Source organism: Saccopteryx leptura, chromosome 12 (assembly GCF_036850995.1).
Source record: "Saccopteryx leptura isolate mSacLep1 chromosome 12, mSacLep1_pri_phased_curated, whole genome shotgun sequence".
Lineage (NCBI taxonomy): Eukaryota > Metazoa > Chordata > Mammalia > Chiroptera > Emballonuridae > Saccopteryx > Saccopteryx leptura.
In genome coordinates, this window is record NC_089514.1 from 50,639,666 (window position 1) to 50,663,164 (window position 23,499).

At 35.3% G+C, this 23,499-nt stretch overlaps 1 protein-coding gene across 10 annotated transcripts in view; it reads right to left on the minus strand.

Moving 5' to 3' along the window:
- The window catches only part of CACNA2D1 (calcium voltage-gated channel auxiliary subunit alpha2delta 1), a 587,655-nt gene that overhangs the window by 94,226 nt on the left and 469,930 nt on the right, over positions 1-23,499 (minus strand). For all 10 annotated transcript variants that reach the window (XM_066354417.1, XM_066354423.1, XM_066354420.1 and 7 more), the window contains exons 11-12: positions 7,757-7,915; positions 2,320-2,424 (exon numbers count right to left, since the gene is read on the minus strand). In XM_066354417.1, coding sequence (XP_066210514.1) covers positions 2,320-2,424; positions 7,757-7,915 — 264 coding nt within the window. The remainder of the gene's footprint in view (positions 1-2,319; positions 2,425-7,756; positions 7,916-23,499) is intronic.

Here is a 23,499-nt window from a genome sequence, read left to right on the forward strand (position 1 = left end):
AATAAATAAAATAAATAAAATTAAAAATGAAAAAATAGGAATTTTATACTTCTATCATAACATAACAAAGTATACTTCAAATAATGACTAGAAGATGCTAAAAAGTCTCTGAAAAATTATAAGAGTAAGATTAATTAAAATTTTGAGATACAATTGAATTTTGGGTTAAACTTACTTTGTTTTATTTGAGTTTTTCAAAATATTCTAATGTTATATTATTTAGAATATTTAAATAAACTGAATAGTCCTCGCCTTACATTGTGTTTTATAATTATGATCTACTTCCATGAACAGAAATCATGCCTCCAAGTTTTGTAAGCCTCCATTTACTTATTGTCATGTGTTAAGAACTATCTCAGAATCTGTGCTCTCTGAAAGATGTTTAGAGTTCACTTGTAAACAAGAGGCTGGTCCAGTCTCATAGGACCTTATTTTTCAGAGGGAGGAGAGAGGACAGGTCCCAGGGGTAGAGTGCAATGTGGGGGACCTAGGACTAAACGCAGTGTGTTATGGAATCAGAGCACATGTATCTAAACAAGCCTGAAGGGGGAGGGGAGTGTCCGAGACATCCTTCAGGCAGTAATGTTGTCCTAAATTTGGAAAACGAATGTTAGTTACTAAATAAGGTAAGCAATGTACATTATATCTTCGATTAATGCATTTTCCCATTACTTTTAATCCAGATCATTTCTTTTAAAGAAATATTCATAAATCAAGTTGCATTTGAAAGTATTCAGTCAACAGTTCAGTCCATTCATCAACTTTTTCAAAAGAAATGGTTTTCCACACCATTAAAATAACCAGGTGTTTATAAAAATCATGCTAACTCCTACAATAAATGTATGTCATATGACATACATCATAAGCAGTATTCACAGAGCTGAATATTAAAAAATTTGTGATTAATTTGAAGTCATGTATATATATGTTTTCAATTCTTTGATCATATTTGGATTACATATAAGCTAAAAATCACCTAAGTGTTTTAAAATTTTTCACTAATTCTTATTCACAATATTTTGTCTGTAAAACTATCTAAATCTATTAATTCATATATTTTTCTTTTTAATTTCTCAAAAGCATAATAAAACAATCCATTTAAAAGAGTGTGATTAATGCTGAGCCACACCTCTAAATGATGAAAATTCCAATAAAAAGCAGAGCAAACTGGCACTTTACTCTGCAGTGTCTTCTTACGGATAAATGTATCAATTCTGTTGGAATTTTTGAAATATAAGAAATAGGTTATAAGTTATCATTATTAGTTTTTGATGCATCTTTCACATTTTAGGAAAACAACTTGAGAATCATTTTCTCTTATAAATTGTGGAGAGTTAGTTAGAAAACCAAAATGGGCTGATAGTGGGACTGTTAGAAAATCTAGTTATATTGATATTTCCTACAATATCAGCAGCTTCAGCTATACATGTGAAACTTTAAAACAAGTTCCTCTACAATACTGTCCTCTGCAGTTAAACAAACATTGAAACAAATATACTACTCACAAAAATAAGGGGCTATTTAAAAATGAATATGAAGCAATTAAAAAAAGAAGCATTTGATTTTTTTTTATTAAACAGGAAAGCAAACAAGACAAAGAAAGTTGTTTGATTATGCAAATGAAGTGAAAACTCAATTACCGTGATTGAATAACAAGTGACATATCAAATGCTTCTTTTTTTATCACTTCATATTCATTTTGAAATATCCTCTAAGTTTTGTGATCAGTATATATCCCATCCTTAACACTCATCTTCACATTCTGTGCTTGTTGAAATAGTATACCTATAAAAAGATTTGTTTAAATCTTTTCTTGAAAGAAAACAAGGAGGTATTTTTGTTGTTGTAAATTACTTTCTTTAAATCTACAAAATAATGTCTGTGGATCTAATCTTCTGTTTATATGAAATTATAGCATTACTATATTAATCTTTAGTAATTAAAAATATAAATTTATCCTAGAAAGGCTGACACTGTACCTGTTTTTACATTTTCTTCTGGGTTGTCAGTTTCTACAGTATCTTCATATATAGAATTTGTGCAGAAGAATCAAATAGGGTTCTATAGGTCAAGATTATTTTATTAGTAGATTAGTCATAAATTACTTCTGAATCTCATAAAAATATTATATTTAATGTTTCTCTAATTCAGTCCTCAGTTTATAATCCATGACCTGTACGAATGCCACATCTATTTCCATCTAAATTCACCACACAAGTGTTTTTATACCAAGAATTGTCCCAATGACTCTCCCCTACTGTTGTTTAAAAAAAAAACTAAACTAATATTAAAATTAAAATACGATAAAACTACACTCACTTTTTTGTCCTTGTTGTATTTGGCAAATATCTCCTGGGCTCTCTCTTCTCCTCCATCCGTGAACAACATGATAATTTTATTGCAGTTAGCTCTGGTAACATTATACTGTAAAAAAAATATATGTACATGTATATCATTCAGCATATGAAAGAGCATCAACAAATTGCAAGTAATGGGTAAAATACAGGCCAAATCTACAAACCAGATCCCGAGTCAGAACAGGCCACCACCACATGGAGCCTTTCTTGTAGCCCTCTGCCCCCGACACCCACAGGTCTCAACTTCCTTAGGTCTTTGATCAAATGTCACCTTGTCAGTGAGAATTTCCCTGAAAACTACATTTGAAATTGCAATCTCCCTCCCAGGCTGTATTTTACTTCACAGCATTTTACACTCTTGTGTGTGTGTGTGAAATATGCAATATATATATTGCATATTTCATTTGCTTGCAATTGTTGGCTTTGCATAATTGAATGTAAGTACCATGGGTGCATGGAGTTTTGTCTGTTTTTGTTCAGTGTTGTTTTCTTGCCTAGATAAGTGCCTAGAACTTTAATAGATTTTAAATTAACTAATAGTTATGATGTCAATTTTATGCCCTTCTACTTCACACCAGAAATAAATAATATTAATAAAAATTGTGCATACCCTTTCACATATATTTGTAATTTATTTACAAACAGTTTTCTGTCTTCCCTCTTTATCCTATTTTATTCACTTTACATTTTCAAAACTATAAACACCTAGTCAATCCCTAACACCCAATGCTTTCATATCTTTGTAAATGTTCATATGTATTCCCAGAATATCTCTTCTATCCTCTCTCAACCTGCCACATACATTCTAACCCTGAAAGAATCCATTTCTATAGGAAGTCTTCTCCTAAACTTTCTTTAAAGTCCCAACAGAGTCAAAAGTGAGAAAACAATGCATTAGCACCAAAGAACTGCTACAATTAACAATTAGTTTAGAATTCTGGGCTTCTTTGAGGTCTGACATCATGTCAACATTTTTACTGTTGTGAAATGTGTGTTTTGCGAAAACATTGAGAATAAAAAAGTGACACTAACTTAAGAATTCTCAGCTTCTTTCAAAATGCAAAACCTCCCAGGGGTCTTCAAACTTTTTACACAGGGGGCCAGTTCACTGTCCCTCAGACCGTTGAAGGGCCGCCACATACAGTGCTCCTCTCACTGACCACCAATGAAAGAGGTGCCCCTTCCGGAAGTGCGGAGGGGAGCCGGATAAATGGCCTCAGGGGGCCGCATGCGGCCCGCGGGCCGTAGTTTGGGGACGCCTGCTTGATTGCTGTCCGTGGAGATATAATATAAGCCAAATTGGTAATTTAAACTTTCCATTAGCCATGCTACAGTAAAAAGAAAAACCTGAAATTAACAAATTCAGGCAAAGCATATTTCAAGTGCTCAACAGCACATATGATTCTGATTACCATATTGAATAGCACATCCTGGCCTTTAAGTTACTAATATATCTTTTTAAATCATTAATTTTCCTGTAGTGTTTAAGCTTATTGGAGGTCCATGCTCTATTTTTCAAATAAGATAAACCCCATTTCCTGTTGTAAAAGCTAATAAGACACCATTTTGGCTTTATTGATGAAATGACCCTGTTTCATATAATCTTATCAACTAGGCCATTAGAACATTGGCAGTTAAAAGTTTTATCAAAGCATTGTGAAAAGACAAGTATTGCCAATACAATTTGTCCCATTCAAACACGGTTCATATCTTTGAAGGAGAGTATCTGAAAATTTGACTAGACAAAAAAGTAACATATTTTATTATCAAAATACTTTTGTGAAAGGTATTGAAATCTCTAACTACAATTAATTTCCCTACTAATTTGTCTTTTTAATCTGAATATGAAAAATGGGCAAAATAATATGTATCTAAAGAACTGTATTGTAAAAGTGATACAATAAAGGTTTACAACAGGCTGATTTTCTTTTGGAGGTTTTAGAGGCATTTTATTACTAAATGCAAATATCAGTGTCAAGTAGCACACTGGGTCCTGCTGATCATTTGCAAACATGTATAAATACTAATAACCTTTTCCAGGAGATATACATATTAGGACATACAAAATTGGAAATAAAATGTTTTGTTTTCAATATGATTTTTCTCAGGACTTTTGATAAAGCAAAGTACATCACAGCAATTTTTCAATGGATATACAATTATGTAAAGAATCACATAGTCACAACAGTTAACAACTTACTGGCTTGTAACAAATTAAGTTAAAGAAAGACCTTCACTCTTTCAACAAAATTACAATCAGAGTTGTTAATTTACTTTAATACATTATTTCACAACCTGCTGTGTTGTAGCTCTGTATGGCCAGCACATGGAAAAGCATCTATTATATTTGCACTAAAAATTTTTTGAGAACTGCATCCCAGTGTATTTGATAATATTTTATGAATGCTACCTGAATAATAATCCACATCTTAACTTAAAGTTTACCATGTGATAAATGTGTCTAATTCTATTTGACACTTGCTTCAGTGATCTTTAGGTAAACCTTGGAAGGACATACAAAGAAACAGAGAATGACATTGCATGATAATAAGACTAGAAGTATTTGAAAGAGATAACAAAATAAGCTTCAATTTTGAATAAGGCAGGCCGCGACATCTGGGAGACTTATTTTAAGATGAAGAAGAGCAACACATAAGGAATGTGTGGAAAGCAGAACATTGGAAATTTACTCCAGAAATAACTGAGATGTATTAAAAATAATTTATAATGGCCACAAAGGCAGTATTAGGGGCCAACAGGAGTAAAATTATATTTTATCAGCAATTAGTAATGAATCAGTCTCTCTAATGAGACTGCTCTGAAATAGTAAAGTAGGCTTGAGACACCTTAGCATTTCACAACTGAAACACGAATAAGAGGGAGGGAAGTGAGCAAAGTCACAGCACTAGGAAGAATAGTTGTGCTGCCAAGGTCTAGAACACTCGATTACTGACTCAAGAGAAAAATAGTTTTTCTTTAAAAATATTATATTCCTTTTATACAAAAAGGAAACACCTGAATCTAATGGTCAATTACATTTGAATTTCAAAGTTTTAAGTTTTCGTATATTTATTAATGAACATACATCATTTAACAAATGTGCACTTTACCATAGATGACTTCACTTGAAAACAGCAGTGCTGAACTACTTTGTTTTCCTGTCTGCTTACCTGCTTGTTTAATGGCATTTAATAAATATCACCACCTCAAACTCAACATAGCTGAAACTGAGCTCTCTCTGCCCTCTGTCTAGACTGCTGTGCCATCATCCAGTTCAGAGAACTTACAGGTATCCAAATCATCCTCTCCCCTTAGCAACCGCTTCCTCTATGCAGTAACCATGTCATTCCTTAGCATTTCTTCACTGCTGTCCAACACCAGGATTTCCACAATAGCTTAACTTAGAACACTAGTTAGAGCATGTCGTTTTCATACCAGAGACTTTTCATTGGCTCCTGAGCACCTCGTTACTGGTAACTGACGGTCTCCCCATTTCCATCACTGCTTTGATACTGCCATGCCACAGCCATGCCAAAGGGTTGGCACTTCTTGCAGTGACCCATGCAGGCTGGCATACTTGTGTGCCTTTGCTCATGTGGTCCTTTTTACCTGAAATGATTTCCCCTTTCTTAACTACCTACCTGGATTCTACTCATTCCTCAAAATCCTGTTTTAATTCACACTTTACTCACCCCCTTTGGGTAAGTTGGGCCCTCCTCCATGATGCTCCAGAAACACTCTGAATGCCCCATAAAGGCCAGAATGCATTGTACTAGGGAAAATGATTTAGTGTATGCTGGAGCTTAAGAGCAGAAGGTCTTGATTATTTCTATAGTTTCAGCTCCAGCACTGTGACAGGGAATTGTGAGACACTCAATAAATATTGGCTGAATGAACGAATGAATGAACCAACTAGTCAGACATCTCAATAACTATTTAGAAGATTCACTTAGGGAACAACAAAGTCAAGTTTTCAGAAAAGACCACAAGCAAGGCCTTATTCAGTGATTTGGCAAATATGATAGGAATTACGTATTGATTTGGCACCAGCCATGAGCTAGTCGTTAAAGTAATAATGATATTGACTTCAACTCCAGCCCAACAGCTGACATACACATGAGGTTTGCTGTGTCACATTCTGCAGACAATCCTGTCCACAACCCTCTGGTGTACATGCAATGGTGACTCCCATTGTATAAGTGAGGAAACCAAGGTACAAAGCAGTTAGGTCCACACTCTTAACCATAGTGAAAATACTATCTCTTGAGAGATACAGAACTTTATGAAGCTTCCTGCTTTCAACTAATTCAAAATAAAAAAATATGAGATGGCCATCAGATAATACAGTCCAGGTAGAGATACCTGACCTTACATGCGTCAGGCAGTGGGCTATGCCAGAGTCCAATGGGCTAACTGTAGATACCAACGGGTGCTTCATTCAGGGAAATCTTTCCCAAGAAAGGAGTTTCTGTTCTGGGACTTTTTTCCTATTTAACCTTCTACTATTTTGATGTTTCTGTAAATTTAGGAACAATTTAACTACCCAAACTAGATGTTTAAAACTAAAATATTTCTAGCAAACATTTGATAATTAAAAGCACAAGTTTCCAGATAAATATTGCAGCAACTATAATAAGAAAAAAAATATTCTAAATATGCCAACTAAGTTTTAAGTGCTTATACAAAATTAAATTATTACCATATAAGTATGTTTTTAAACATAATTCAAAAATATGATAGAAGAAAATATCTAAAAGGATAAGAAAAATGCATTTTGTATGCTTTTTGAATTTCAATTTCAAAATAAAAGCCATTCAAAGATTGCTACTGCTTGGACATATCTGTTTTCTAAACAAATGAAAAACAGCATTGTTAGCCCTGGCCGGTTGGCTCAGTGGTAGAGCGTTGGCCTAGCGTGCGGAGGACCCGGGTTCGATTCCCGGCCAGGGCACACAGGAGAAGCGCCCATTTGCTTCTCCACCCCTCCGCCGCACCTTCCTCTCTGTCTCTCTCTTCCCCTCCCGCAGCCAAGGCTCCATTGGAGCAAAGATGGCCCGGGCGCTGGGGATGGCTCTGTGGCCTCTGCCCCAGGCGCTAGAGTGGCTCTGGTCGCAACATGGCGATGCCCAGGATGGGCAGAGCATCGCCCCCTGGTGGGCAGAGCGTCGCCCCTGGTGGGCGTGCCGGGTGGATCCCGGTCGGGCGCATGCGGGAGTCTGTCTGACTGTCTCTCCCTGTTTCCAGCTTCAGAAAAATGAAAAAAAAAAAAAAAAAAAAAAAAAAAAAGAAAAACAGCATTGTTATCAAATTCTAGATAGTATAAATATGTACTAGGATATTGAAATTCAGTTAACTACAGTTCAATAACGAAAGAGAAAAGGGGATGGTATTATACTTACATTAAGCAGCTGTTCAAAAGCAAAGCTAAAGCCCTTCTTATAATCTGTAATTCCTTTTGCTGTCATATTATTCACAGCATCTTTCAGCACTTTCTTATTTCTTACATTTGCTTGCACAAGGTGATTAAAACAGCTTACATCCTGTGCTTTGCTGTTAAACTGAAAAAGAAAATATATAAATGAAATTAAAATCAACCATATAATTTTCATTGAATTTACTATTTATACTTCTCGATTCCAGTGCATTGCTTTCTCTTACAAAAACAGGATAGGTAACAAAAGTACAGTAAGGGTCAAGTAGTAATTTTCCTCTAAGCCCCCAAATAATACTGTAACTCTGAGCATGTCACTTACCTTCTGAAGCCTGGTTTCCCCAATTATAAATTTGGGATTTGAGTTATATGTGGTCCCCTTCAGCTCTCAAATTTTATAAACGTTCAGACAAAAAATAAAAACTAATAATGAAATGTATTCAGAATCCAGAAATGATATGATGCTTGTGCAAGATACAGGAAGAAACTGTATCTTGCCTCTCATAAAGAAGAGCTAGATAGGAAAATAGTATACTGTATTAAAGGAACAAACGTTTAAAAATTTTGAAATTTGAGAATAGAGTCTTCTTATATTTTAAAACAGGAAAGCAACGTGAGAGCATCAAGCACCTCTGGTGGCCTTTTAGAACCATCACCTAGAAGCTCTGTACAGAATTCAGTGAAATTCAGGAGGCAAGCCACGGCCAAGAGATCACCACGGAGAGCTCCTGCTGTGAGTGATGCGCCCTCGAACACAAAGAGGCTGTGAGAGGAGAGCACATAAACTGCAGGCATACCTGCCCAAACAGAAAACTTAAGAGTGATCATCAAAGTAATTCCACCACTTGTATAAAAAGTATTCATATATTCCATTGGATATTTCCACAAAGATAAGGACAGTGGGAGTAGTGCAGTAAGATCCAGGACACTGAGATGAGTAAGCTCATTCTATCATTTATTAACTTTGCTATTTGTAAAAGGCCCTCTGGGGGTGTAGATCCTCACATTTGCAAATGAGAATAATAAAACCATACTTGTTAGGAGATGGTGCGGCTGGCCAGGTAAAAGCTTGAAGATGTTCTCAGATAAAAAAACATACCATTAAATAACTTCAATAGCTGGATCACAAGCCAAAACATAAATTTTATAAGTGATTATATATTCATATAAATATAATGTATTATTTTTTTCCCTCTGAAGGTAACTGAAGCCTAATTATAGGGTGCAATACACTTTTCATTAATCCATTAAGAATGTATTTCCTAGCAGTATATTATCTATCAAGAATTATGTCAGGTAATAAGTTTTGTGCCTTCAGACATTAAGTAAACTGGGCATATGCATACACAGATATATGTTTGTATGTATGTAAACATATATGGTGTTTACCAGGGGTCCCCAAAATACGGCCTGCGGGCCACATGTGGCCCCCTGAGGCCATTTATCCGGCCCCCACCGCACTTCCGGAAGGGGCACCTCTTTCATTGGTGGTCAGTGAGAGGAGCATAGTTCCCATTGAAATACTGGTCAGTTTGTTGATTTAAATTTACTTGTTCTTTATTTTAAATATTGTATTTGTTCCCGTTTTGTTTTTTTACTTTAAAATAAGATATGTGCAGTGTGCATAGGGATTTGTTCATAGTTTTTTTTATACTCCGGCCCTCCAACGGTCTGAGGGACAGAGAACTGGCCCCCTATGTAAAAAGTTTGGGGACCCCTGGTGTTTACTATGTGCTGCATTTACTATATACTCAATACATATTAGTCATTTCTCTTGGTGAGTGCCCTACAAGATGAGTGTTATTATTTTCCATGAAGAAATTTAAGCATAGAGAAACGAAATAATTTGTCCACAGTCACATAGCAAATAAGTGATGGAATTCAGACTAGTACTGGGACAGAAGAGTCTAAGATTTTAACTATGCCTACATTGCCTGTGAATATATTATAGTAAATTATGATTACTTCTGAAAAAGAAATATAATATTATGCTCTAGGAGACAACATCACGGAATGGGTTCTAATTTGAATCGTGAGCAGCTAGTGGGAAGAAATCTCCCTAAAAATGGCATTCCTAGAGAAATGGTTCATTGAATTCTATGGAGGAAGAACATTCAGGCAGATAGAACAACCCGCAAAAGGCCTGATGTGGGGTGAGGTAAAAGGAACCTTTAGGGAAACAAAAAAGAAGAGTTTATCTCAGTCACATGTGAAGACAAATGACATAAAATGAGCTCAGGAAAGGAGGAAGGAGCTAGATCATGCAAGGTCTAATGGAAATGCTGAAGATGTGGGATTTTATTTTCTGTCAAATGGAAAGTCAAAGAAAGATTTTAAGCAAAATCCAAAATAATACAGTCTAGAATTTTAAGAAATCACCTTAGCTATTGTTTGGGAAATGGATTTAAGGTAAGCAAAAGTTAAAGGAGGGTGAATAATTAAAAAGCTATTGTGGTAACCAAGCTGAATATATAATTGGCTTTGTTATTTGTGGAAATGGTGGAAAAGAAAGGAATCAGGATCTATTTTGGAGGAAGAATCAATAGGATTGGTGGTGGATTGGATATGTGGTTGAATAGGACAGTGCTCCCTTGAATGATGGTCAGGTTCTGCCGTGGGCATCTGGATGGCTGGCGGAGTGACTAGAGGACTTGAGGAATAGTGACAAAAGGCACAGAGTTCTAGTGAGGGTAAGTTTTTAATATACAGGCCGTCCCTGGGTTACGGAATGGGTTCTGTAGTTTTGTTCTTAAGTTGAATTCGTATGTAAATTGGAACAGGTACATTTACCTATTAAAAGCAACATGGATGTTTGTCTTACTTAACGTACGTTTATTTTTATTTTTCTGGGTGTATAACTACTTGCAGATTTTCAAATACAACCTTAAACAATCTTGGATGATGCAGATGATGATGGACCTGTTAGAGAGGCTGGGACTGGTGTTGCAGTGTCAGGGTTTGTTTCTGCTGCTGGAGTCAGGTTCTTGAAGTCGGCATCAGGGAGGTTTATACAGAGCTTTTCTTTTTCTCATCATAAATGGTCCTTTAGCATCTCAGGCCTTCGGTAACTATATAGCAAACTTTGGTGAACCTCTCTTTATCAGAATCTTGCTCCTCTAACTTTGCCATTCCTGCTTCAATGAGATGAAAGCATCAGCTATTTCTTTTGTAGAAAACTTTTTTGGTTCTGGAGTTTCTATTTTCTTCCCTAAATGTTATCATCTGCTGCTCTAGTTCCATAAAGTCCTCACTGGTTAGATCTTTGCCATGGGAGTCAAGTAACTCTATAATATCATTTTTACTGATGTTCAACTGCAGTTGATTACTAATAGCCCTTAAGTGCTCTGTTTGTAAGTATGAGTTGTACGTAAGTTGAACGTTTGTAAATTGGGGACTTACTATAAGTGAAATATGCAAATAGAGATATCAAAAAACCAGAACAGTTAAAGTATGAGGCTCAAAAGAAGTCTTCATTAAAGTTAAGTGAAGGAGGGTAGGTGTCCTTAAGAAAACAGAGTAAGAGTTAAGTTCCCATGGAGTCAAGAAAGAAACAAAGTGATTGGACTCTCTTGGATGATAAGAGAAAAAAGGCTCAAGAGATGACATTGCAGTTCAGAGACAGAGAAGATGAGGACTTACTGAACGCATCCAGGCTATATAGGCAAATCTCAGGGCGTGCACTGAAGAACAATGGGACAAGATGGCATGTGCGGAGGGTCACCTTCCAAGTGCCTTCGCTGGGACGCAGACAAAAAGAGGCTGGTACCTGTAAAGGTACACCTGGACGCAAGAAAAGCCATCCTTCAGATACAGATGCAAGAGAGGATTGATATTAAAGAGCAAAGAAAGAAAAAGATTCAGGGAAAAAAAGAGGTGAAAGTTCTTGTGAAAGTGGGGGAGGACGGAATACCACTGTCATCTGTAAGGATGACCCTTTAAGAAAATACTGACTTCGCTGTTCTAGGAAAGAAGAGTGTGAGCTGAGTCCACACACTCAAGTCTATAGATCTGGTGTTGAAAAGATGATGGTTACTATCTGTCACAGATAGTAACTGAACAATGAGGCAAGGTCATCAGGATAAAGTAAGAGAGGAGATGATTTGAAGAGAGTAGAAATTAAATAGCAAGTAAAACGTCCAGCACTTTCAGATAAATAATTTGAGTTCTTTCTTATTTTTACATTGATCTACTTCCAGGTACATCATGTATATAAGAACAAAGCTCCAATATGTTTCACTGTTTTGTATAAATTTGAATGTTGAAAATTTAGTATTTTCAGGTCAAAAATCTAATTCCCACTGCCTTTTTTTCATTCCTTTCCATTCTTTGATAACATGATACAACCTTAAACACGTTCCATTTTGAAAATAAAAGAATGTGAGAATTTCCATGTTAGTGAAAAAAAAATAGTTCATAATATATTGATAGCAAAACATCTAACCTTAGAGAGTTATTAGATATGGTTATAGAAAATTGCATTAACTGATTTAGTTCAACCATGAATCATTATAAAATTATGTTTTGCCTAAAATGAGCATTGAATAATGAACGTATGGACCTGAGTATTCTGATTGGCCTTGACCTGCTTTTAAAACAGAAGAGTGAAATATCTCAATAAGTCACTTAATACAAACTAATTAAATGTAAATTTAATTCGTTAAGTACAAATTCAGTGGTGTATAACAGAAATACTATTATATTCATAATCAAATTCATAAATAATGCTGAGAAAAAAATAACTTACAAAGTATAAGTCCCTATAGCAAATCTTATTATCCTATGGAAAGGGATGATAAATTTTAAAAGTCTAAATTAGGTAAGTATACATTCCACAGACATCTGATATTCATATGCTTTTAGAACAGAAAAGAATAGGTTTATTTTCATGAACTGAAACTGCAGTCTTTGGTAACATGTGCCTGGATTTCCATTTATAAACTGCATATTTAATATACAAACCATACACACACACACACACACACACACACACACACACACACATATTAAAAACCACAGAGCAAAAGTTTAATAACATACCACCATAAAACTTTGAAATAGTATATGGTGAGTGAAAATAGATTTAAGAAGCCCTGCTTTTGTCATCTATCAAGAGAATACTTTGTTTAAAAATGTATGTTTAACTAACCCTGCAGAATCAGAAATCTAAGCTAACATCATGGCAATTCTTTTCCTGATGCTTTATAATTCAACCAGGTAGGTCCCTTTTAAAACTACTGAGAAAAATCTCTATGAGCATCTGAGACAGGAAAGTGTGCTGGGTACCATGTGCATCTGCTTAGAAATCATGAGGGACCTTGTATCTATGTTCCAGTATTTGTCCGTTCTTTCATTTTCCCTTCCACTTCTCCTGTTCCTTCTATTCCTCTCCTCTACACTCAGTTGTCCCACTAACCTCAATATCCTTTCCTTATAAAAGGCTTTAGTGACCTTCCCCAATCAGGTCAAATCACACTGTTATAAGCTCCCCTAAGTCTAGATTAATTTTTTTTACAGAACATATCAGAGTTATTTCATATTTCTTTGTATTATTACTTTTTTCCTTTCTTTTTTGCCAGACACAGAGAAAGTCAGAGAGAGGGACAGATAGACAGATAGGGACAGACAGACAGGAAGGGAGAGAGATGAGAAGCATCAATTCTTCATATGGCACCTTACTTGTTCAATGATTACTTTTTCATATGTGCTTTGACCAAAGGGGCTACAGGAGAGCAAGTGACCCCTTGCTCAAGCCAGAGACCCCATGCTCAATCTGGTGAGCCTGTGCTCAAGCTGGTGAGCCTGCACACAAGCCAGTGACCTCGGGGTTTCAAACCTGGGTCTTCTGCATCCCAGTCTGACACTCTGTCCACTGCGCCACTGCCTGATCAGGCATTTTGTATTGTATCTTGATCAAATCTTCCACTGAATTAGAATCCCACATGGTCAAAGAAAATGGCCATCCCACTACTGCATCCTCAGCACTTGGCATATAATAGATATGCTATGAATATTTACAGAATATATGTATGGAGTTTAAGAAGATGAGAAGATGGTACAAAATGTTGATCAATATTTAAACTATAAACTTATTACTGTAGTGATTATATTTTAGTTGTGCAATATGTGTTTATACTTGTACCTTCATAAATACAGTCTTTCCAGACAGACACTATTAAAATAGTCAAATGAAGATAAACGTAAATCACCTAGCATAAAGTAGATGCCAGCACATAGATGTTAAAGCAGTTGCCATTCTATCATTAAAAAATTATTTTATTAAAAACTTTAGTATTATATTCAATACCAAAATCAAAATGGATTCCTTGATGCATAAGATTCAGATAAACAATATCAGTTTTAATGAAATTTAAATAAAGTTCACTAACGAGATGAGTATCTGAGTATCCCTCAAACTTTAGTTTAATGTATAAAACATTCTCTGAGGTAACCATAAACAGTAAATTTCAAAGAACTTTTCTAGTAAATATCATAGTTAAATACACACTTCAAATTAAAAGACACTCTAGGTCCCCCTCAAAAAAAAACAACAACAATTTCTCAAATCAAGTAAACTAAACTCTTGGTTTTATAAAGGCAGTATCATTTTGTTCTGATGATTTCTGCTGAATAAGAGACCATTCCAGCAAATATTTCTTATATATATTTATTTCTTTATTTGTGGCAGAGATAGAGAGAGACAGAGAGAGGGACAGATAGGAATAGACAGGAAAGAGAGAGATGAGAAGCATCAATTCTTTGTTGTGGCACCTTAGTTGTTCATTGATTGCTTTCTCATAATGTGCCTTGACCGCAGGGCTAAAGCAGACCAAGTGACCCCTTGCTCAAGCCAGTGACCTTGGGCTCAGGCTAGTGAGTCTTGTTCGAACAAGATGAGCCCACACTCAAGCTGGCAATTTCGGGGTCTCAAACCTGGGTCCTCCGCATCCCAGTCTGATGCTCTATTCACTGCTCCATCACCTGGTCAGTCCATTCAGCAAATATTTCTGACAGCAGCTTTGCTGCCCATTGGATTAATCTGGGATACAAACAACACAGTGTTGCCATTGCCCTGATATGCATCATAAGTCAGAGAAGCACCAAGTTCCTGGAAAGCAACCTTGACTAGGAATGGCAGTTATAATTCACCTTCATGGAACACCAAGTTTCCCTTTGAAAAGGTTGGTGGGCAAAGTAGTTTTACCCTAGGAATTAAAAAGAAAATCTGAAGGTAATGTTCTTTTACAAAGAACTGCAGAGGAAGTTCTAACAGGCAACATGTGCCTGACCATTCAGCACACTTGTCATTTCCATGCCTTCCCTCATCCATGGACTCCCAGCTTCCATAAAGGCAGACTTCATTACTTTAGGGTACTTTGTCATAAAACATTCTTTACTGGGCAAAATGAACATCATTTGTAATTCCTTGGTTTTTAAAAAATTTCTCTATATCTAAATTATTCCTTAGAGCATGTTCTAATGATCTTTCTTCTATCATTTTTGCACGTAAAAGAGATATAGTGTGAAAGCGTGGACTCTGGTGTGCGACAATCTGCACGGTCAAGTGCTCAAATCCAGACTGGCCTCATTTGGAACACGGGTAACTGTTTAAATTACAAAATATACAAGTACACTCCTTTACATAATTTAACTATAATTTATATATATATAACAATTTTAAATTATATAAAATAATTAATTTAAATGAAGTATCTAAATTAAATAAATTTAATCAAACTTTGCTAATCAAGCAAGTATGTACAATTACAAATTATGTTATCCGACACTATCCACATATTAGACACCAGAGGGCGATACAGGAAAAATAAAAAGAAAGTGAACACAAACAGTGATCTTCAAAATCTTGGTTAATTTTATTCCTATTAAAAATGCTATTTATTTATGTTAAGTTTTCTATTTTATAGAATATTTGTAAACTAAATATTATAAGAAAAAAATTATCCTAAAACATAGAAAAAATAGCTGAAACTCTTATCCATACCCATGAATTCATATTCCCAGTTAAGAATGGTTTTAAAGTTCTTCAAAAATTTTGAGTCAATTTACAATATATGTGTAACAATATTCATTGTCATAAGCACTTCACCTTTTTATTGCTAAGTTATAACAAATAAACTCATAAATTTTTTAATTGTTAAGTACAAAGAATAATTCAATATTTTAATTATTACTTGAATTTCCTTGATTGCTAAGTAAAATTTTTTTCCTCATATGTTAATTTTTATACAAGCTTGTGAATATACTATTACATTTTATTGATTAACTTTTAATTTTAAGCTATTCCTCATGATTTATTAATTTTATGCTTAGAAAACCACCTGCCAATCAGGTAAATATTCATTTATGGTCTCTACTAGTATTTAATGGTTTTGTTGCTTATTTTACATTTTGGTGTTTAGTCATGTTGGAATTTACTTCCCACAATAGTAAGAAGTGACAATTAGCTTAAAATCTTTTTAAAATAGCCAATTTTCCCTTTTATTGAATAATTATTATGTCATGATCCACTCTTTACTATCAATTAAGATTTGAGATACATTTCTAGAAGTTTATATCCCTTTAACTTTCCCATTATTTCACCAACTTCTTACTTTTTAATACTAATAACAGAAATATTAGACATATATTGAAAAATCACAATTGTGCCAAGCTAAGCACGTGTATATGTATTAATTCAATTAACCTTCACCAAGCTTATGGTTTTAGTTTTGATATACAGTTGTCCCACATGTCATGGTTCATTTTTTTAAATTAATTAATTAATTTATTTATTTATTCATTCATTTTAAAGGAGAGAGAGAGAGATTGAGAGAGAGAGAGAGAGAAGGGGGGTGGAGCTGGAAGCTTCAACTCCCATACGTGCCTTGACCGGGCAAGCCCAGGGTTTTGAACCGACAACCTCAGCATTCCAGGTCAACGCTTTATCCACTGCGCCACCACAGGTCAGGCTCATGGTTCATTTTTTATGGTCTCACTGTATTGCATATTTTTAAATTGTATATATCTAATTTTGTATCACGGATTTTTCACTATAATGCGGGATTTTGTGTTATATAGGCATTTTTATATATTTATTATTTTAATTAGTTTTGCAGTAAAATAAGCATTTTCTAGCCTAAAAATTTGAATATAAAATATATAAAATATTAATTAAAATATATTAGTATTCACTGGTGAGTACCCATATAGAATTTTGTATGTTGTTAAAATTATGTAGGTTTAAGAGTGTAGAAAGTGTTTATAAGAGTGTGGGAAAGGTTAACCGTGTAAAGGTTTATGAGTGTGGGGAGGGTTATAAAACCTTTAAATATATATAAATAATAAAATAAATCTAAGGTCGCTACTTTGCTGATTTTCGCGTATTGCTGGGGATTCTGGAACCTGACCTCCGCGATAGACAAGGGACCACTGTAGTTTCCACTCTACAGTTGAGGAAATAAGGCTTAGAGTCACACAGCAACCGAGAGTCAGGGCTCTGCTTCCCAACCCAACACGACCCATCGTTTCCAGTGTGTACCAGAAGAGGAAACCGCCATGCCCTGCCACTTGACTTTTTCTCAAATGTGTTCTTAATGAACTCTGAAACTATACTGCTCACAAAAATTAGAGGATATCTTATAGTTTCAGATTCATTTTGAAATATCCTCTAATTTTGCGAGCCATATATAATTAAAATGGCATTTACCAAAAAAACTTGAGAAAAACTGACATCATCTGAGTCAGTTTTTCATTTCAGGAAGAATTATTCATTAATTCCACATTTATAACTCTTATCTCCATTTCTACTGTCCTGCATACATCTCCTACATTCTTTCCTCTTTTCTTAACATGCAGGTTGTAAATATATTATTAACAGTACTACTAGGTAATTCATGAGTTTTGCTAATGTTGTGCATTTGGTTTTAATTTGTATTATTAATCTCTATTCAGGGAAAATCAGAAGGTGTAGTCACCAGGAACACTCTGGGACTTGAACACCCTTGTCCTCAAGTTGAGGTGCTGTCCCCAAACACTGACTGCTGGTTTGTGGTTTCCTGGGTCTACTGTATAAAAAATATAAATTTTCATAAAAATTTTTCCACTTTTTATTTCTATTTTGGAAAATCAGGTCTAGTCCAGGTGCTGCCAGTAATTAACATCATTGCCACACCTGGTTCAATGATCTCTTCTGAGCTCTGGGCTTCTCCTTTCTGAAATAAAAAGGAAATCAACTCAAATCTAAAATCAGATCATGGAGATCTGACATTTTATCTATCAGAAAAACTACATAAATAAGTAGCAATAATAAATATGTACATGTCAAGAGAAATTGTAAACAATAAAATAGTAAAAATATTGATAGCCATCAAGACAAAATTTGTTTGCCTAATTATAAACCACAGCCCACCAAAATTTTTTATAAATGTTTTCATTTTTAAACAAATATTGCAATTAACTTGGACTGTAACATATGCAAAATTCAGTCTACTGACCTGCATTAAAACAGTGAATAAATTTCTGCATGTGTCCCAAGTGTCATTTTACTATATCCTATTTGCATTTTGATACAGAAAACGTTTAAACCTTTTAATTGTAAGCCTATTTCAAGCAATTCATTGTGCTCTTCTCTTGCTTCAAAAGTAATTTGTATTTAGATTCCTCACTTATCTCTATTTGTTGTTTATATTTTCTCAATCATCCTTTAATCAACCACTGTACAATCCTGATTTCATACCACTTGTCTAACTAAAAATATGGGCAGTATTTTCTCCATCATTCTTGATATAATGATCATATTAGTATTATATCTATTACAAATATTTTTTTCATAGCCTCATGGAAATCTGAACGTCAGCTCCCGTAGGTAAAATTGTAATGAAATGATCAAATGGTCACGTATTCTTTGCTCTCTTCCTCTTTACCAACACTGTGATGCAGAGCTGACCAATGTGTTTAATCTTTTTATGGTTCCTACAGCTAACTAGTACTTGGAACATCTTTTCCCACTGACAAAAGAACAGTTGTGAAGGCTGGTTAAAGGACACAAAGAGAAGGACCAGCATACCTAATCTTTTTACAGAATGAAGATATGGCAACACTGATAATATATGTGAAGATGACTGGTCACTTAAAAACACAGTTATATTTTATCACTGATTGAAATCTGGTATAAAATTCTGATACCTATGTTGCATTTCCTCCTCCAGCACTGCGATGATTTTTGAGTCAATTCAAGAAGGACCACTATGTGCCTTGAAATGTCCTATATACATAGTGCTATTCAAAAATCAAGGTTTATCCCTGGTCAGGGCATATACAGGAACAAATCATGTTTCTCTTTCTCTAAAATCAATAAATTCTTTTTAACTATGGTTAAAAGTTATGCATTTACCAATAGGTAACTTACTATACAATCTCTTTATATTTTATTTTTTTTCTCTTTTAAAATTAATTTTAATTGAATTTAATTGGTGACATTATTTAATAAAATTATATAGGTTTCAGGTGTACAATTCTATAATACATCTTCTGTATATTCTATTGCGTGTTTACCACCCAATGTCAAGTTTTCTTCTATCATCATTTATCCGCTTTACCCTCCTCTACCTCTTCAACTCCCTTTCCTTCTGGTGATCACCACACTGTTGTCTATAAGGTTTTTTGTTTGCTTGTTTGTTTTGCTTAATCCCTTCACCTTCTCCACCCAGTTCCCCTCACCCTCCCCTCTGACAGCTGTCAGTCTGTTCTTTGTATCTATAAGTCTGTTTCCATTTTGTTTGTTTATTAGATTCCACATATAAGTGATATCAAATGTATTTGTTTTTCTCTGACTGATTTATTTCACTTAGCATAATATGAAAGTAAGCATGCTAAATAATTAGCAATAAGATAGTTTAATTTAATTAAAGTAAGTGTGAGCAAATCCTCTAGGGTACAGTTCATGTCAGCGCTACCCAATCTCTCTGCCTGTACTCAAGATTAAATGAATAAATGTACTTTTGAAAAACTGTACCCAATAAATAATGACATACATCAGTGCATACTGGGCATGGAGTCTTTTCCTAGTCTTTCAAGCCCCAGCAAACAAATCAATAACTTTTATATTTTTAAAAACAACAGCTCAGCCCTGGTAGTCCAGTTGATTGGAGCATGATCCCAGAGCGCAGAAGTTGTCAGTTTGATCTCGAGACAGGGCACATGCAGGAGCAGACAGATGTTTCTCTCTCTCTCTCTCTCAAATCAATATAATAAACATTTAAAAAAAATAGCTCAGTCTTAAGTATTCCCTCTGCCTCACCTTAAGTATTATTTTTATTATTTCTAGAACTACAAATGCAGATAATTTTTAAGTACCAAAAGCCTTCTTTAGCGCACCACATAATTGATGGAAAAAAATTTTTCATGCTTGTCAACGCATGCTTATAAACTTACTTATACTTGCAAAGCAATTCATTATCCTCTGGAAATACTTTTTAACTAAATTACTTTGATTATTTTCCCTGTCATTATAATCCTTAAATGTGTCCTTTATTTCAATCTTTCTTTTACAGTCCACAATTTCATTTATGTATAATATAAATGAAGACGATTTTTCTAAAAGTACCCAGCTTTACCTTAAAAAATATATGAGAGAAGGAACTTTAGTTTTTTAATGAACTTAGTTTTACTCCTTTTTAAAGTACCACCAAAAAGTAAATAAATGGCTACAAAATAAAATATTCATAAACATCCATAATACTAGTAATTCTGATATACAAAATCTTACCATTGAAATCATTAAGCATGATTGTTTACAACAAGCCCCAGATAGATGCTGTTGGGCAAATAAGTTTTAACAAATGTTTAAGTTTGCTAGCTTATAGTTTGCATTGGGCAGGCCCATGTGTATGTAGTCTGTGGAAGGCTACAGCAGATTGCGAATTACGAATTACAAATTACCTTGCTGCTTTGGAAGGGCCATTGTTTTGCTAATATTTGCTGGAGGATGGGGTTTTTGGTTGCCTCAACCAGTTTTTGCAGAAGGAGTGCAGATGCAGAGAGCTGAGGAACTTTGGGAGCTGAGACTGGTGGGGCCTTTGATTCTAGGAGGAACCAGAGAAGATTCTCCAGGTGGTGGAACCGGCGAATGCGCCAGGGCTTCGGGAGGCCTGAGAATGAGAAGGAAGTGTGTTTGCTCATCCTCCGGTGAGAGATTTTAATAAATGGAATGGTCCACCATTTTCTGGCTCCACTGTCATTACTGTCTGCCTGAATCCAATGGGAATTTGCATGGCCATTACAGCGGCCACTGGCCCTGCAGATACCCATTGGAGTTTGCAAAATGAGCCTCCCAAATGTACCCTGATTCTCTGGTTTCCTCTTTGCTGAAGATTCACTTGGAAGACTGGATAAATACAGATTTCGGATCCAGGGATGTTGGGTGGAGTCTGAGGTTCTGCATTTCTGAGGGGCTACAAGGTGCTGCTCATGCTGCTTGGCCAGAGGCCCCACTTTAAGTAGCAGAAGTATAAACTATAATGTTTTCATTTGTTGACATAAATGAAATATAAATCAACATAAAGTTTTCTTAAACTCTAAATGGATGACTCTTTCAGAAGACATGAAACGAAATTACTCTCCTGCAGTTCATTTGTCACAAAACGGCCTGGGGATGCCGAATACCTGTTATTTTACTTGAGCACTGCAAAAGGAGGGCCTGTTTTGGAAGGTTGTAAAAGTAACCTTTAAATTTAAGTTGCACCACAATTTACAACCGTGCTCATTATCATATGCAGAAGAGTTCTGTAACTAAGAAAACCATTAGTCATGTCTTAGAAGGAAAACTGAAATCTCAAGCTCGTAGGAAAAGGAACCACCCAAACCACGTCTTTCTTGCAGATACAGTGCACTTCCATGTTTGAACAGCCCCCCACTCTGACATTTGTTGGTGTTAAACTGTCAGGACAAGAACTGGGACATGTCTGAGATTTCATCCTACTTGCAAGCTGAGGAATTAGCCTCTTACAGTTTCAGAGATACCAGCAAAAAAATATATGTTCTCTGGTCAAAGACAAAAAGTAGTAGCCAGGGTAAGATCTATTTGCACCAAAATCCCAGTTCGCACAGTGGAACAAGAGAAGGGCCAGAGGTCATCTGCACCAGCCACAGGTTTTAGGCAAGACATCCCAAGATAAAGAAGCCCCTCATCTTAAGCAGGGGCTGTTGGCAGCCAGCCCATCACCCTCATCAGACAGAGACAACACCTTCATTACTCCACAATGTAAATCTCTTCTGGAGAGGAAGACATCTTCATTCTTCACTGCTCTAGAAGGGACATTAATCTCAGCAGATTGACTGTTAATGCTTAGACTGGAAGAAATGTGACAGATTCATGAAGAACTCTCCCAACAGTTGGTAGAAAAGTATTGGAAGAATATGATGATAATAATACCACCAATAATTGCCACATATAATCATTTTACGTATATCATTTCATTTGGTGCTCGACAACATTTTGGCAAGTTAAATATCATTCTGTTCTTTTCAAAGGGGAAGAAAGAGACTCATAAGCCTTGTGCAAACTAGTTTCAAAGACTATGCATGACACCTGTGTGATTCAATGATACATCTAAGATGCAGAATTGTCTGAGAGGAGTGGGAACTAGGTCAGTCAACCAAAAGTGAATCTCATTGGTGTCACCAAGTCAGGATCATCTCTTCCCCAGCTCCTTGTAGCTATGATTCCTCCCTCCTCATTTTGCACTACATTTAGAGATTGTCACACCTAAAATTGTTGTTTACTGATGACAATCTAGGCAAAGGGGAGAGCTTAGTCTAAAAATAAAAGTTCTCTTTTACAACTAATAGCGAAGACATTATGAAGAATATATTTTGATTATTTCTTTCTGATGACTAATCAAAGACAGTGTTTTATAATGCAAGTGGATTAGAAAAGCTTTCTGCAAAAAGATGGACTTGAGTATCCTTAATGTAATCATGGCATTTGCATCTAATTCTTAAGGAGATATATGATGTTAGGGAAACATACGGCCACCTTGTTCAGTTCCTAACTTTTCACATATTGCCCATAATCAGCATACATTTTCCTTTCATTATCCACTGGCTTGCAACTCTATTCCTAAAATGTCAAACTCCCTCACTTTCATAAACAAATTCTACTTCTGTGTCAACATTTGAAATTTTGCCTGTAAATCAGAACATGCTGTAATTGAATTGCTGCTCCTATCATCTACCACTTACTTCTATCAAAATATCTAACTAGATTAGTGGGAAAACAGCTACAGAATGCTAGCATTTGAGCTTCAGCTAACAGCAGGCTTCTGGGAACAACATAACCACTAGGAAATGACCCAGCATTTATTTTGACATCTTATACATGATTTACGCATAAAACTTATTGTTCCTTAAACAAAAGAAACAGAAATATAAACCTGAAAATGAAAGACCACTTGGTTTTTCTGTCTGGTGGTTGTAGGCCACTTTGGAAACTATCTGTATAGCTTGTGTAACTCTTTGGATGATGGACATATTAGGTATGAGGAGGAAGGAGAATGCATGAGGGCTTCATGGAAAAATTACTATCAAAGTTATAGAATCACTACCAGTTTTCATTAATGCCTTATTACTATGCCTCCCTGAAGTTACAAAAGCTCAAAGCAATATGGTTTCTTTCCTAGACTTTCAAATCAGAGAGAAAATAGAAATAAAAAAATA